Here is a 17,079-nt window from a genome sequence, read left to right on the forward strand (position 1 = left end):
GTCACCAGGTGGCCAACCGCTACTCCACGCTGCTCAAACAGAGACACGTCCAGGTAAATCGGTAGTAACCAGGAATCTGGTCAAGTTGATATGTCACCAGGTGGCCAACCGCTACTCCACGCTGCTCAAACAGAGACACGTCCAGGTAAATCGGTAGTAACCAGGAATCTGGTCAAGTTGATATGTCACCAGGTGGCCAACCGCTACTCCACGCTGCTCAAACAGAGACACGTCCAGGTAAATCTGTAGTAACCAGGAATCTGGTCAAGTTGATATGTCACCAGGTGGCCAACCGCTACTCCACGCTGCTCAAACAGAGACACGTCCAGGTAAATCAGTAGTTACCAGGAATCTGGTCAAGTTGATATGTCACCAGGTGGCAAACCGCTACTCCACGCTGCTCAAACAGAGACACGTCCAGGTAAATCAGTAGTAACCAGGAATCTGGTCAAGTTGATATGTCACCAGGTGGCAAACCGCTACTCCACGCTGCTCAAACAGAGACACGTCCAGGTAAATCAGTAGTAACCAGGAATCTGGTCAAGTTGATATGTCACCAGGTGGCAAACCGCTACTCCACGCTGCTCAAACAGAGACACGTCCAGGTAAATCAGTAGTAACCAGGAATCTGGTCAAGTTGATATGTCACCAGGTGGCAAACCGCTACTCCACGCTGCTCAAACAGAGACACGTCCAGGTAAATCAGTAGTAACCAGGAATCTGGTCAAGTTGATATGTCACCAGGTGGCAAACCGCTACTCCACGCTGCTCAAACAGAGACACGTCCAGGTAAATCAGTAGTAACCAGGAATCTGGTCAAGTTGATATGTCACCAGGTGGCAAACCGCTACTCCACGCTGCTCAAACAGAGACACGTCCAGGTAAATCAGTAGTAACCAGGAATCTGGTCAAGTTGATATGTCACCAGGTGGCCAACCGCTACTCCACGCTGCTCAAACAGAGACACGTCCAGGTAAATCTGTAGTTACCAGGAATCTGGTCAAGTTGATATGTCACCAGGTGGCAAACCGCTACTCCACGCTGCTCAAACAGAGACACGTCCAGGTAAATCAGTAGTAACCAGGAATCTGGTCAAGTTGATATGTCACCAGGTGGCAAACCGCTACTCCACGCTGCTCAAACAGAGACACGTCCAGGTAAATCTGTAGTAACCAGGAATCTGGTCAAGCTGATATATCACTAGGTGGCAAACCGCTACTCCACGCTGCTCAAACAGAGACACGTCCAGGTAAATCTGTAGTAACCAGGAATCTGGTCAAGCTGATATATCACTAGGTGGCCAACCGCTACTCCACGCTGCTCAAACAGAGACACGTCCAGGTAAATCTGTAGTAACCAGGAATCTGGTCAAGTTGATATGTCACCAGGTGGCAAACCGCTACTCCACGCTGCTCAAACAGAGACACGTCCAGGTAAATCAGTAGTAACCAGGAATCTGGTCAAGCTGATATATCACTAGGTGGCCAACCGCTACTCCACGCTGCTCAAACAGAGACACGTCCAGGTAAATCAGTAGTAACCAGGAATCTGGTCAAGTTGATATATCACTAGGTGGCAAACCGCTACTCCACGCTGCTCAAACAGAGACACGTCCAGGTAAATCAGTAGTAACCAGGAATCTGGTCAAGCTGATATATCACTAGGTGGCCAACCGCTACTCCACGCTGCTCAAACAGAGACACGTCCAGGTAAATCAGTAGTTACCAGGAATCTGGTCAAGTTGATATGTCACCAGGTGGCAAACCGCTACTCCACGCTGCTCAAACAGAGACACGTCCAGGTAAATCAGTAGTAACCAGGAATCTGGTCAAGTTGATATGTCACCAGGTGGCAAACCGCTACTCCACGCTGCTCAAACAGAGACACGTCCAGGTAAATCTGTAGTTACCAGGAATCTGGTCAAGCTGATATGTCACCAGGTGGCCAACCGCTACTCCACGCTGCTCAAACAGAGACACGTCCAGGTAAATCAGTAGTAACCAGGAATCTGGTCAAGCTGATATATCACTAGGTGGCCAACCGCTACTCCACGCTGCTCAAACAGAGACACGTCCAGGTAAATCTGTAGTAACCAGGAATCTGGTCAAGCTGATATATCACCAGGTGGCCAACCGCTACTCCACGCTGCTCAAACAGAGACACGTCCAGGTAAATCTGTAGTAACCAGGAATCTGGTCAAGTTGATATATCACTAGGTGGCCAACCGCTACTCCACGCTGCTCAAACAGAGACACGTCCAGGTAAATCTGTAGTAACCAGGAATCTGGTCAAGCTGATATATCACTAGGTGGCCAACCGCTACTCCACGCTGCTCAAACAGAGACACGTCCAGGTAAATCTGTAGTAACCAGGAATCTGGTCAAGCTGATATATCACTAGGTGGCAAACCGCTACTCCACGCTGCTCAAACAGAGACACGTCCAGGTAAATCTGTAGTAACCAGGAATCTGGTCAAGTTGATATGTCACCAGGTGGCCAACCGCTACTCCACGCTGCTCAAACAGAGACACGTCCAGGTAAATCTGTAGTAACCAGGAATCTGGTCAAGCTGATATATCACTAGGTGGCAAACCGCTACTCCACGCTGCTCAAACAGAGACACGTCCAGGTAAATCTGTAGTAACCAGGAATCTGGTCAAGCTGATATATCACTAGGTGGCCAACAGCTACTTCACGCTGCTCAAACAGAGACACGTCCAGGTAAATCTGTAGTAACCAGGAATCTGGTCAAGTTGATATGTCACCAGGTGGCAAACCGCTACTCCACGCTGCTCAAACAGAGACACGTCCAGGTAAATCTGTAGTTACCAGGAATCTGGTCAAGTTGATATGTCACCAGGTGGCAAACCGCTACTCCACGCTGCTCAAACAGAGACACGTCCAGGTAAATCTGTAGTTACCAGGAATCTGGTCAAGTTGATATGTCACCAGGTGGCAAACCGCTACTCCACGCTGCTCAAACAGAGACACGTCCAGGTAAATCTGTAGTAACCAGGAATCTGGTCAAGTTGATATGTCACCAGGTGGCAAACCGCTACTCCACGCTGCTCAAACAGAGACACGTCCAGGTAAATCTGTAGTTACCAGGAATCTGGTCAAGTTGATATGTCACCAGGTGGCAAACCGCTACTCCACGCTGCTCAAACAGAGACACGTCCAGGTAAATCTGTAGTAACCAGGAATCTGGTCAAGTTGATATGTCACCAGGTGGCCAACAGCTACTCCACGCTGCTCAAACAGAGACACGTCCAGGTAAATCTGTAGTTACCAGGAATCTGGTCAAGTTGATATGTCACCAGGTGGCAAACCGCTACTCCACGCTGCTCAAACAGAGACACGTCCAGGTAAATCTGTAGTAACCAGGAATCTGGTCAAGTTGATATGTCACCAGGTGGCCAACCGCTACTCCACGCTGCTCAAACAGAGACACGTCCAGGTAAATCAGTAGTAACCAGGAATCTGGTCAAGCTGATATGTCACCAGGTGGCAAACCGCTACTCCACGCTGCTCAAACAGAGACACGTCCAGGTAAATCTGTAGTAACCAGGAATCTTGTCAAGCTGATATATCACCAGGTGTCCCAGTAGTTACAGCTCCTCACACATCAGAGGGGTCAAATCCCAACTGGGTATAATGTGTGAAGCACATTTGTCCTTGATTCTCTGAGTTTAGTAGCCAGATTCTGTCACTAGGCATCATTTTCAGTTTGTCTTAGCGTTAATGTATGGACTTTAATTAGCAAAACTTATTAGACCGAATTTTGTTGTTGTGGTTAATGGACAAGTGGCACAAGTCATAGACTGCCATTCCATTTGTCCCCCACCATCATAAAGATTGAATATTGCTGAAAGAGAGATAAAATCTCACTCATTTGCAAATTTCAGAACTTGATTTTGGAACACTTTCGCGTTTGTGGACAAGTTGCTTGAGGTTTAATCACCCTTATAGTGTTCAAGGTTGACATTTTTCATGAATGTTAATAATTTCTATGGTTGTATCAAAATGAATGTGATATAAAAATGTGCACTTACTTTCAGATTCTGGGTCGTTCGTTTGACTTAAACCGTCTGGTGAGTCAGCGACTGAATGCAGCGCTACAGAAGGCCCTGGATGTTGCCATCTCCCGATTTGAGTCCCAGGACATCACCGGTGTCATGGTGAGACAACAGGATAGATAGGCAGTACAGTTGATATTTTACATGACGTGAAGGATGTCTTTAATCAACACTCGACCGCCTCCGTGGCCTCGTCAAAAGGCGCTAAAAGATGGTACTTGTTGTTACCCTGTCTGGCGCTTGGCATTAAGAGGCTAAAACAAGGACTTGTCGGCTCACTGTCAGTATACTGTGTCTGAGTGGGGTATTCATGTTAAACTGCAGCATGGTATCTCAGTGTGCTAGCACTATAAATTGGCATCAGTCCGGACTAGTACAAGCAGCCACACAAACACACACATGTACATGCATGTCGCTATATAAGTGCAATAATCTTAAACCCAATTTCACCTCACCTCACCTAATCAACACTCATTGATTTTGAAAAAGCCTCGAAGGACAAACAGTATACCTTGGTCTCTATTTTCAAGTCCAGAGAATCTCTGTCATAAATTTCGGGTTCCAAGGCATGAACATGGGGTCTGGGGCTCAGGGTTCCCTCCCTTAGGTGTACTAGGAACTACTGATCACGAATTCAAGTTCTTGACCTGTTCCACACTAATGTGACAGTATTATTTGTCTGTACACAAATACTGATGTTTTGTATTTTTTGTGCAGGAACTAGAGGGCTTGATAGAGGTCAACCGCCTGTGTCACAAACTCCTGTCAGAACTGGTCGTACTCAACAATTTTGATGCCATGTTGAGCGAGGCCAACCACAATGTGTCCGCTCCTTATGGGCGGATAACTCTGCATGTCTTCTGGGAACTCAACTACGACTTCCTGCCCAACTATTGTTACAATGCAGCCACAAACAGGTAGGTTGCAGTGAGATATGACAAAGAGGTAGGTTGCAGTGAGATATGACAAAAATGTAGGTTGCAGTGAGATATGACAAACTTGTAGGTTGCAGTGAGATATGACAAACAGGTAGGTTGCAGTGAGATATGACAAACGTGTAGACTGCAGTGAGATATGACAAACAGGTAGGTTGCAGTGAGATATGACAAATATTCAGGTTGCAGTGAGATATGACAAACATGTAGGTTGCAGTGAGATATGACAAACATGTAGGTTGCAGTAAGATATGACAAACAGGTAGGTTGCAGTGAGATATGACAAACATTAAGGTTGCAGTGAGATATGACAAACAAGTAGGTTGCAGTGAGATATGACAAACAGGTAGGTTGCAGTGAGATATGACAAACATGTAGGTTGCAGTGAGATATGACAAACAGGTAGGTTGCAGTGACATATGACAACATGTAGGTTGCAGTGAGATATGACAAACAGGTAGGTTGCAGTGAGATATGACAAACATTTAGGTTGCAGTGAGATATGACAAACATGTAGTTGCAGTGAGATATAACTCTCAGGTCGCCCTTGTTAACTACTTGTGGATTCAAGAAAGAACAGGGCCCTGTTCCACGAAGCGATCTTAGCGCTATGGCTATTGTAAGCCAGTGTTAAAGTATGGGAGTTTCGATCACCTTAGCGCTAAGATGGCTTTGTGGAACAGGGCCCTGGTCCCTTGTACATATATCAGAGATGCCAGCCATTACGATATTCATGTGTAGAAGTCTGTGTGTAGTGATGTGTCCAAATCTTTGTACAGTGATGTGTAGAAATCTGAGGAGAAAATTACTAGTTTGTGCTGTGTACCATCAGTAAGATCAGTGAATTAGGAGTACGCTTGAGACAGTCAATGACAGGAGGAGTATTTATTAGTGGTGAGACAATACATCGATGTATCAGTGGATCGCGATATTTTACTTCTCGATACAAGTATCGATCACAGTCTCACACTGAGTAAAAAATATGAATTCATACCTTAAGTGTTTACTTCCATGGCTGTTACACCAAACACTAATTTGTAGTGAAGATTAGTAGTGAAAAAGTAAATATTTTTATCCATTGCGCCATACTTGACGCTGCCAACTGTAAATTGTCAGTGTGCCAGGTGTTTGACTAGGCTGTCTATTAAAAAGTTTTTTTACACACCACAGATAAGAGCACAGACAAGTATCGTGATACGTATCGGATTGTGAACAAGGTATCATGATACATATCGGATCGCACAGTTGGTGTATCGTCCCAGCCCTAGTATTCATGTGTACTTGTGTTTCAGGTTTGTGAAGACTCGACTGCCGTTTGTGACGGACGCCAAGCGAGACAAGCCCCTCAACCCTTCACAGTATTACATCTGGGGCACCAAGGTCAGTCTGGCCTCACTCTGTACAATTTATTAAAATCAGATCTTAGTTCTCGCTATCGCTAAACAAAGATCTGAGGACATCCCATTATAACGTCAGAACGACCTTTCATCCAACCAATCAGAGCGTCGCTTACCAGATCATGAAAGTGACAGTCGGAATGTGTTTTCTAATCATGCAACCATGAAATATTTAACTCAGGGTTTTCCAAACGACAGTTACAGGCTTTATGATTATATCCATACAATCTAGGCCATCTATAAGCCGTTCCAGAATGTTCTTCTTATCAGTTTTAATTTTTTTAATTGAGAATACGTCAAAATATGTTTCGAAGCGCAGTAGCCAGTATGAAACTAGTGTTTTAAAGCTCGAGAGAGATGCTTTCTGATTGGCTAATGTCGATTTCTTGTCCGTAATTTCATTGGTCGGTCTAAATTCGCGAAAGGTCGTTCTGACGTGACCCTTAATGGGATGTCCTCAGATCTTTGTTTAGCGGTAGCGAGAACTAAGATCTGATTTTAATGAGTTTACACTCTGTATGGAGGGTTGCTGTTATAGTCATAGAAAGTGTTTCACTAGTGACAGATGAAAAACCCTGAACCTAGGATCTCTGCTCAATCTGTAATCCACTGAGTTTTCATGCCTAGACTCAGTTATTTTAGATCACTGTGATGAGCTGGAATATTTCTAACATGTCCAAAGTCAACATAGAATAACATTCAATCACTCACTTCCTATTGAACAATAATGGTGACATAGTAAAGTGTTAGTCTCACTGTGACAAAGTAACAACCCTATTGCCAGTTGTTCACACTGTCTCCCACATGATGATCCGGGTTAGAATAGGTCTTCAGTAACCCCTGCTTGTCTTAAGGGGATCAGGTGGTCAGGCTCCCTGACTTGGTTGATGCATGTCAACGTGTCCCATTTGTGTTGTTTGATGCTCATGATGTTAGTCACTAGATTGTCTGGTCCAGATGCGATTATTTACAAACTGCATCATATAGTTGGAATATTGCTGACTGAAGTTAAACAACAACAAAAACCAACGCACTGTCAACTAATGATATGTCTGGTCCATGGCCCTGTTCCACAAAGTGATCGTAACACCAAGACAAACGAAACTCCAATACTCTAACATATTTCATATGACAGTCGTAGCTCTAAGATCGCTTTGTAGACCAGGGCCCCGACTATAATCTGGAAGGTAATTTTATAGTACCGACGTTTACTACAATATCTGAAAAACTATTGGACCTACTCCAGTCAAAGTTGGTATGAGATTATTAAACAGTTATGCATAACTGGAAATTACATTTAAAGACAATTGGTGCATGATTAAAAAATCTGTCTATTTAGCTATCACTATATTTCATCAACAATTCGTCACGGTTGGAATGGGCATTCATTGAAACAGCCATCTGCATAATGCTACCACTGCGGCACTGGGCCATATGACACAGTTGAGCCAATCAACTCACCTCGAAAGGGTGCATGGGAATCACTCATGTTGAGACGCCCAATGCTAACACCGTATTCGTTTTTTATTCATGCACCGATTGTCTTTAAATGTAATATCCAGTTATGTATGACTGTTTAATAATCTCATACCAACTTTGACTGGAGTAGGTCCGATAGGTCCGATATTGTAGTAAACGTCGGTACCTTAAATTACCTTCCAGACTACAGTTATGTTGTAATACAGTTCAGTATGCCATGTCCTCACTACGTGTTGTATGTTCAGGTGCTGAACACTTCCTACACCACCATCTACAGCCTGTACACAGGGTTCATCGGTCCACCCCACTTCCGAGCAATCTGCCGGCTCCTCGGCTACCAGGGCATTGCTGTCGTCATCGAAGAACTACTCAAAACCGTCGAGGGCTTTGTGAGTAAAAAGTACTTCAGAGCTCCTGTGGGGATTCCAGGTTAAAACAGGTCCCCCGCAATGTGTGCTCGGGGGTAGATCTAACACCTAATTTATATATAGCTAGCAGGGCTTGCTCCTGTCAAAAGTTACCGGCTCTTTTCCGAACGAACTGGCCCACATCTAATTGTTGGAACCCCTGAACTCAAGGTCACGTAATGAAAATTTTAGAATTCCTCACCTCTGAAACGTCTTTTCTTGCACTCTGAAATTAAATCTTGGCTTCCATTTGCCTCCTTTCATGGCAATTTATAAGCAAATATGGATGTTTTTGGTTGTACACAACATTACAGAATGGCCATTGGATGTGTCATTCTACCGATATATCTTTCTTAAACATACACAGATAAGGAGTGAAATTTTGACGAGCCAGACAGGCCTTCTACTTTACATTTCAGCAAGCCTTTTGTGATTTTAACTGGCCATGGGCCAATGGGCCAGCAGTTAAATCAATCCCTGTATGTCACTCAGTGACGCGCCATCATATTCCATTGCTACTCGTTATATCAAACACTGGTTTGTCTTGTCCAGTTCACCCTCATATGTGCTGGAGGTGCGGTCGGGTAGCCAAGTGGTTAAAGCATTAAAGACCCGGGTTTGATTCCCAACATGGGTAAAATGTGTGAAGTCCATTTCTGGTGTCCCCCGCCATGATATTGCTGGAATATTGCTAAAAGCGGCGTAAAACCATAATCACTCCATCACTCATATGCGCTGGAATTCTGCTGTCTTGTGTTAAACAATAAACTAATACCTCGAAGCTGATCTCAAGGCTATCACTACTGCAAAGCTGGGTCCAGGGTGTATCTATCAAATGGAGATATTATGTACACTGAATAATCAGTGTAGCTTCGAGATCGCAGTATCATAATGGAGGCAAGTGTTGTTGTCCTCATGCGTTGATATTGTGGTAATGATGTGTTGTGGTCACCAGCTGAAGGAGACGACGATGGAGTATGTGCGGACACTGATGAGGGTCATGCCAGAGAGTTGCAAGCTGCTCAGATACGACTACGGGTCTCCAGGTATTTCCTTTTTCTTTATTTGAGAAGTAAACCACGGGTGGGAGTTGTTTATCGTACCAAAAAACACTGCAGGGAGAATAAACCATGCGGAACCCCCTCATAGTTTATTCTCCCAACAGTGTTTTATTGTATGATAAACAATGGGGCCCCTCATGGTTTATTCTCCCTGCAGTGTTTTTTTGTACGATAAACAAGTTTATTTAATATTTTGAGATTTGTTATTTTTCATTGCCATTTTAAGGATGTTAATAAAATGTACAAGCTATAAAAACATTTAACCGTACTTAAATAACGATAAATACAGTCCATCCTCGGCAATGTCGGACAAGTCCATTTGATGAACAGGGTGGTTGCGCTTGGTATCTATTATTCAAAATGGGCTCCGAAAGGAGATATCGCTTGGGTGAGATGAAGCGATGTCTACATTGTAGAGATTGAGATTCTCTATTTCCCAGATATCCTCATAATTTTCATGGCTATCATCTGTACCTTTTCTCCCAATGCCAATCGAATGCTTTTTTTAAGGCCATTGCATTCATCATATTCATCTGTGTTGGCAAGCTACATCTGTGGGAAACTAAACACTTTCCTCTTAAAAATAGTGTTGTCCAATTTACGACGTCATCATGTTGCAAGCTCTCTGATATATGAGTCTAGTGAGAGTCTTTGAATCCTGCAGGTGTGATGGGGTACTACCAGGCCCAGCTGACAGACCTCATTCAGTATCCTGACTTGAGGACGGAGGTGTTCCAGAGCTTCAGGGAGATGGGCAATGCCATTCTGTTCACTCTGCTGGTGGAACAGGCTCTGGTGAGTTGTAGCAGTAGGGAAAGGTTTCATCAGGAAAGAAAGGACCCGTGCAGATCCGGGGTAGAATAGGTCTTCAGCGACCCATGCTTGCCGTAAAAGGTGACTATGCTTGTTGTAAGAGGCGACAAACGGGATCGGGTGGTCAGGCTCACTGACTTGGTTGATGCAGGGGTGGAAATTTTAAAAAAAACTTCACTTGCCATCGGACAAGTTTAAAGCCCATTTTCACTTGCCCTGATTTCATTATCACGCCCAAATAATTTCAAATCATCAATATGTGTTTATCTCTTTCAACACCGTAGGCCGGTTTTACGGCCAAGAAGCTGCGTCCCCAGACACCGTAGGCAATTCACCGGCCAAGCCGTAGTCACGTCAAAATAGTATATATTTTATGGACCTAGATCTACCCGTAATAGCATTCATTTATTAAATCTGTCACATTTCACAATGTCTGAAATTCGTATTCCATTTCAATTTATCATTTTTTATCGATAAATTAAAAAATTATTCACTAGGCCTATTTCCCGCGATGTTATTGAAAATAAAATTCTAGGACACACATTTCGACAACGGGTCCACATTGAACATGTCAAAGAGCAAAATAAAGACGTTTTAAACAAATCTTTAAATATATTATACAAAGTGATAAATAAAATTAACAAAAGTACATCTAAAAGTAATCAAACTTACATCTAAGTTATTATTTCAATCTTTTCGTGCGATCGCGTGTAATGTAAGTCAAATGACATCTCGGCTTTCGTCGCCTTGAATTCTCGTCTCGGACACGATGTTTAATGCAAAAATATATGCATGAAAAATCTTTGTCACAGCTTGTAACCTAGCACGATACATTCACAAAGTTCCATATTTTTAATATTTATCGTGATTTGCTGCTTAAAACATTCAGAATAACACAATTTAACAAAAAATCAAGAGCTTGGTATCACAGCTGTAATTTGATTGGCTGCCTGAGGTCACGTGCTCAAAATTGACCAATCACGAAACTTGTAGCAGATTTCGGCAAGAAAGTGTCATTAGAAACCAATTTTAATCCAATGAAATCGCTTGTTATAACTACGAAAAAAAAACAGGCGATGTTACGAAAGCACGATTACGAAATTTCTCTCAGCTAATTTATTGTACCATTTTACCAGTAGTTAGACATGTAGACAGTGATAGTAATTTCCAATATTACTTGCCTCCGGACAAGTTAAAGTAAGTGATTTTGTTGCCCGACCTCGTATTTCTACTTGCCCCGGGAGTCGGGAAATGGCAAATTTCCACCCCTGTGATGCATGACATCGGTCCCAATTCCGGGATCAATGCTCATGATATCAATCACTGGATTGCCTGGTCCAGACTCCATTATTTACAGACCGCCATCATATAGCTGGATTATTGCTGAGTGTGGCGTTAAACAACAAACAAACAAACAAACAAACCGGAAAGAAAGTCATGCCGCTAACTACTAGTGTGCCTCTTGGACACTCAAATATTTACAGCCGCTGTGATGTAGTTCCAGCCCTCATGATAAAGCTAGGATAGTGCTGACTGAGGTATAACCAATATTCATACACTGCACTGACAGTATATCCTCAGGGCTTAATAATATTATGATTGTGATGCAATGATAGCTTTGTGAAATATCTAGATTTCAGTTTATTTCCAGAAAGGAAAATATTACATCCATAAATGTGTAAAATTTGGCAATGATACCAGGTAAATGATAATTTATGTTTAATTGTAATTGAAATCCCTATCTGTCCTGTGGTATATTTGACATATTGCCACAAAACTGAATCCACCTTGACAAAAGGTCGTCCAGGATTTAAAAAAAACAAAGAGGGGTAATATGAGTGATATTTCTGAAGCATTGTTTGTGAAGAAGTGAATACACTATCGCAGTATCGGTCATCTTATCACAACTCCGCCACTCTGACCTTGTGTTCTTGTCACAGACCCAGGAGGAAGTGTGTGACTTGAAGCATGCGGCTCCCTTCCAGAACATCATCCCAAAGCCATTCATCCACGTCAAAGGTAAACGTGTAGTTATTCAGGTCTTAAGCATCCCCTGTTTGCTGTAAAAGGTGACTATGCTTTTTGTAAGAGGCGACTAATGGGATCTTGCTTAGTTGGTTGATGCATGTCATCGGATCCCAATTGCGTGGATCAATGCTCATGAGGTCAATCACTTGATGCATGGTCTGTTGTAAGGATGAGTTATTGCATGTTAAATAGCTTTGCATCACTTATATGTCACATTAGTCTGCATCACTTATATGTCACATTAGTCTGCATCACTTATATGTCACATTAGTCTGCATCACGGGTATATGATGCACTTTAGTCTGCGTCACGGATATGATGCACATTAGTCTGCGTCACCGATATGTTGCACATTAGTCTGTATCACTTATTTATCACATTTGTCTGCATCACTTATTTATCACATTTGTCTGCATCAAGGATATGATGCACATTAGTCTGCATCACTTATTTATCACATTTGTCTGCATCACTTATTTATCACATTTGTCTGCATCACTTATTTATCACATTAGTCTGCATCACTTATTTATCACATTTGTCTGCATCACTTATTTATCACATTTGTCTGCATCAAGGATATGTTGCACATTAGTCTGCATCACTTATTTATCACATTTGTCTGCATCACTTATATGTCACATTAGTCTGCATCACTTATTTATCACATTTGTCTGCATCACTGATATGTTGCACATTAGTCTGCATCACTTATTTATCACATTTGTCTGCATCACTTATATGTCACATTAGTCTGCGTTATGGATATGTTGCACATTAGTCAGCATCACTGATATGTTGCACATTAGTCTGCATCACTTATATGTCACATTAGTCTGCGTTACGGATATGATGCACATTAGTCTGCATCACTGATATGTTGCACATTAGTCTGCATCACTTATTTATCACATTTGTCTGCATCACTTATATGTCACATTAGTCTGCATCAAGGATATGATGCACATTTGTCTGCATCACTGATATGATGCTCATGATATCTATCACTGGATTGTCTGGGGTCCGGACTTATTTACAGATCACCATCATATAGCTAAAATATCGCTGAGTGTGGCGTTAAACACCAAACAAACAAACAAACAAACACTCACTTCCCTACTCATTGGGGATTACTATGCAGGGCATTTTTACTAGTTCTCGGTCATGATGTCATGTAACTACTATTTCAATTACAAATGGGGACAGTTGGGTAGCCTAGTGGTTAAAGTGTTCGCTTGTCACGCCAAAGAACCGGGTTCAATTCCCGACATGGGTACAATGTGTGAAGCCCATTGCTGGTGTCCCCGGCCGTGATATTGCTGGAATATTGCTAAAAGCAGTTTAATATCTAACTCACTCACACTCGATTACAGATGCAGATAATCGGAAGAATCGTGATGAGGAGCTGAAACAAGTGATGAAACAGCTGGAGAAGAAGTATGCAGCGCTTCAGATTGTGTCCGTCATCAAGAAACTCGGCAACCAGACGGTGAGATGTTACTTCAACTGTCTTCACTACATCACGACCATCTTTCTGACCTTATACACTCTGCAGGGTACATCCATCACACTGTAATAATCATGCGGAAATAATGGTGAAATAAATACAGATCTGTCTCCATGGGAACTTAATTATCTTAAAGACAATCCTCTGTGTGAGTGCACTTTAGAGATGCTCCTATCTTAGACACACAGCTGTCAGACTGCTCAGATCACAACAAAATGATTGTTTGTTCACTGTCATAATTTTGTGTCAAAAAGGATAATGGTTTAGGTTTGTTTTAAGATCTTCCTTATGATCAGATTATGCAGTCAAACTGCTTGTGCTTCTTGTCTGCATCTCCGATGGTTATATGCAGTTAGAATTTGTAGGGCCTAATGTTGTTTTAGTTGGTTCATAAGACTGACCCAAAAATATGAAATTTTGAAAATATTTTGACATTTTTGGGGGTGTGATTCTGTTTTACAATTAATATTGAATTAGGTGAAAAGAAATGGCGAATATTACGTCTAAAAATCTTTATTTTTAAAAAAGACTATCAATTATCTTTTGATATTTGGCCATCTTATTCATTCATTAGGATCTACATTTAGCTTAAACCAAAATTTGTGTAAACCAAATAATAAAAAATGTGATACCTAGAGATGGACAAATAATTATGAAAGGAAGAAAAATGAGAGGTGTTGATTAAGACAAACAGTTATTCAGTTTAACTGGAGTAGAGGACTCTGAAACCTCCTTCTGGCCTCCACCTGTATTGGAAGGATGTTGTTGCAGCAAGCTGACATTGCTGCAGAGGGTGACCTGCTTACTCGAGAACGCCTGTGCTGTGGACTCTCCATGTTTGAGGTCGTCCTCAACCGCATCAAGTCCTTCCTCAATGAGCCTCTGTGGCACGGCATGCCGCCCGTCAACGGTGTCATGAATGTGGACAAGTGTACCGAGTTCCACCGCCTATGGTCAGCGGTACAGTTTGTGTTCTGTATGCCCGTAGGAGAGAATGAATTCACTGTGGAGTAAGTGTTGAAACTTTTGATGTGTTCAGTTTGGAGATATATATATTTATCATATAATGGGTAGGTTTCTCGGCAGGATAAAGCCAACAGATAAAAACGATATCCGTTGGGGTCATATGCGGATAGAGATGCAAATATCAAAGGTCAAGTAGGGACTACTTTCACTGTTTATAAACAAACATGGCGTCGCCCTCGTCATTCGTCGCCCATCAAATTAAGCATCGGGAATCTGGATAAACTACAGAGATAATTGCTTTCATTATCAAAAGATCAGTCTAATATACTGAAAATCAGTGTCTAATTGTGACGTAGCTTAGGCGATTTATAAGTTTTGGCAACTTCGGAGATATAAATTTTGACACAATTTTGCAAGGGCACAAGGCCTAGCCAAGCGGGATCAGTAGCCATATCTGTGCTTGTAGACCTCTACGGCTTGAACCTTTCTCCACAAATTAAAATAGTTGTATTTGGCCGAAATATGGTTGAATTGTTAACTTGTTTCGTTTTGTCGCGGTGTGTACATCTGACAACACTTCTTAATGTAATGACAGAACAGACCGACTGTCAACAACGTCTGACCGTGGCCGTGACGTCTCATAGACTAGGGTTAGAGTAGCTTCCCTTTGACAAAGGGCAGTTACTCTAGCGAACAGACCGATCGATTGCCGCGAAAGGCAATTAAAACAATTGTTTTGCGTATATGTTGCTTCGCCACTGTATAAGAAAGAGATTTCAGTTGGAACTATAATGGCTACTGTCTCTGTCCGACTGACACCACTTACCCTGTGACGTAATAAATATTAATGCGCGCATTCCAGGAAAACTTGCAATGTTTCGGTAATGTTTTTGAGAGAGAGAAATCGATTTTGAAGCACAGAATTAAAGAATGTTATTATATGATAAAGAGGTTATGACGCTTGTATGTTTGGGGATGGTAAATATCCTGTATTAGGAATAAACACTATGTATTTAGCTCACGTGATTACCTCTTTATATATATATAATATATAATATATATATATATATATATATATATATATATATATATATATATATATATATATATATATATATATATAGGTAATCACATGAGCTAAATACATAGTGTTTATTTATTATATCCCCAAACACACAAGCGTCATAACCTCTTTATCATATAATAACATTCTTTAATATATATATTATGTGATTGTTGCTGGAGAATTTACAATTGTAGTATTTCTTAGCTACAAATTCCAATGTACTGAAACAACAGTGAAAGGAAATTATCTAATTTAAAATGCAGGAATTTAAAAAAATTAGTCAGTTGGATCAGTTTCCATGGCAACTTGACACCAATGTAAGAAAATGCCAAGAACAATTTTCTAACCAATTATGATCTGATACAGTATTTATTGAAATCATGTTGATTTAAGCCAGACAAATATTATTCTGTTTTCCCTTTTAGAAACTGATGAAAGATTGATATTAAGAAAGACTTTTTTTACCATAATTATTCCAGATTGCCGTGCTTTTGATTGCATTTAGATATTACTTTCAACCAATCAATTCAATACCCACTCTTGATTTGATTTCTTTGTGGAAACACTTTGTTGTCAAAGTGACCAGATCCTGCCAGAATCAAATACAATGAGTCATGTGGTGACACTGACTTACAATTATCTCCTAACTGACAGGGTGGAGATTGAGGGACATTTTGGAATACAGTCAGTCACTGTCCAATAAAATTAACCAATATAAATCACTGTAGCCCTGAACAGAGAGTAGGTTAGTGCATTCCTGATGTGGACGGCAGCAGTATGGTTGATGTGTCCTGTGTTCCAGAGAGCTGTTCGGTGAGGGACTGAACTGGGCGGGATGTACTCTGATCATGTTGCTAGGGCAACAGCGGAGGTTCGAGTGCCTGGACTTCTGCTATCACATACTGCGAGTCAACCGAGTGGACATGAAGGATGAAAATGTCAAGGGCATTGTAAGTACAACTCATCTTGGTGTTGTGTTGTGTGATGGTGTTATTGTGTGATGGTGTTAGGGTGTACTGGTGTTGTTGAGTACTGGTGTTGTTGAGTACTGGTGTTATTGTGTAATGGTGATAATATGTGATGGTGTTAATATGTGATGGTGTTATTGTGTGATGGTGTTATTGTGTGATGGTGTTAGGGTGTTGTTGTGTGATGGTGTTATTGTGTGATGGTGTTAGGGTGTTATTGTGTGATGGTGTTAGGGTGTTAATGTGTTATTGTGTGATGGTGTTAGGGTGTACTGGTGTTGTTGTGTACTGGTGTTATTGTGTAATGGTGATAATATGTGATGGTGGTAATATGTTTTTGTGTGATGGTGTTAGGGTGTTATTGTGTGATGGTGTT

The 17,079-nt window shown here is 41.7% G+C and overlaps 1 protein-coding gene across 2 annotated transcripts in view; it reads left to right on the forward strand.

Annotated features, from left to right (window-relative positions):
* The window catches only part of LOC139450740 (cytoplasmic FMR1-interacting protein-like), a 51,603-nt gene that overhangs the window by 28,047 nt on the left and 6,477 nt on the right, over positions 1 to 17,079 (forward strand). The window contains exons 19-29 of one of the 2 annotated variants that reach the window (XM_071232557.1): positions 2,217 to 2,261; positions 4,059 to 4,178; positions 4,794 to 4,993; positions 6,304 to 6,391; positions 8,133 to 8,276; positions 9,250 to 9,340; positions 10,020 to 10,150; positions 12,109 to 12,187; positions 13,570 to 13,685; positions 14,475 to 14,713; positions 16,538 to 16,685. In XM_071232557.1, the coding sequence (XP_071088658.1) occupies positions 2,217 to 2,261; positions 4,059 to 4,178; positions 4,794 to 4,993; positions 6,304 to 6,391; positions 8,133 to 8,276; positions 9,250 to 9,340; positions 10,020 to 10,150; positions 12,109 to 12,187; positions 13,570 to 13,685; positions 14,475 to 14,713; positions 16,538 to 16,685 (1,401 nt within the window). The remainder of the gene's footprint in view (positions 1 to 2,216; positions 2,262 to 4,058; positions 4,179 to 4,793; positions 4,994 to 6,303; positions 6,392 to 8,132; positions 8,277 to 9,249; positions 9,341 to 10,019; positions 10,151 to 12,108; positions 12,188 to 13,569; positions 13,686 to 14,474; positions 14,714 to 16,537; positions 16,686 to 17,079) is intronic. The other variant, XM_071232556.1, reaches the window with a different exon arrangement.

Source organism: Haliotis cracherodii, unplaced genomic scaffold (genome assembly GCF_022045235.1).
Source record: "Haliotis cracherodii isolate W230 unplaced genomic scaffold, xgHalCrac1.p SCAF_8, whole genome shotgun sequence".
NCBI classification, from domain to species: domain Eukaryota; kingdom Metazoa; phylum Mollusca; class Gastropoda; order Lepetellida; family Haliotidae; genus Haliotis; species Haliotis cracherodii.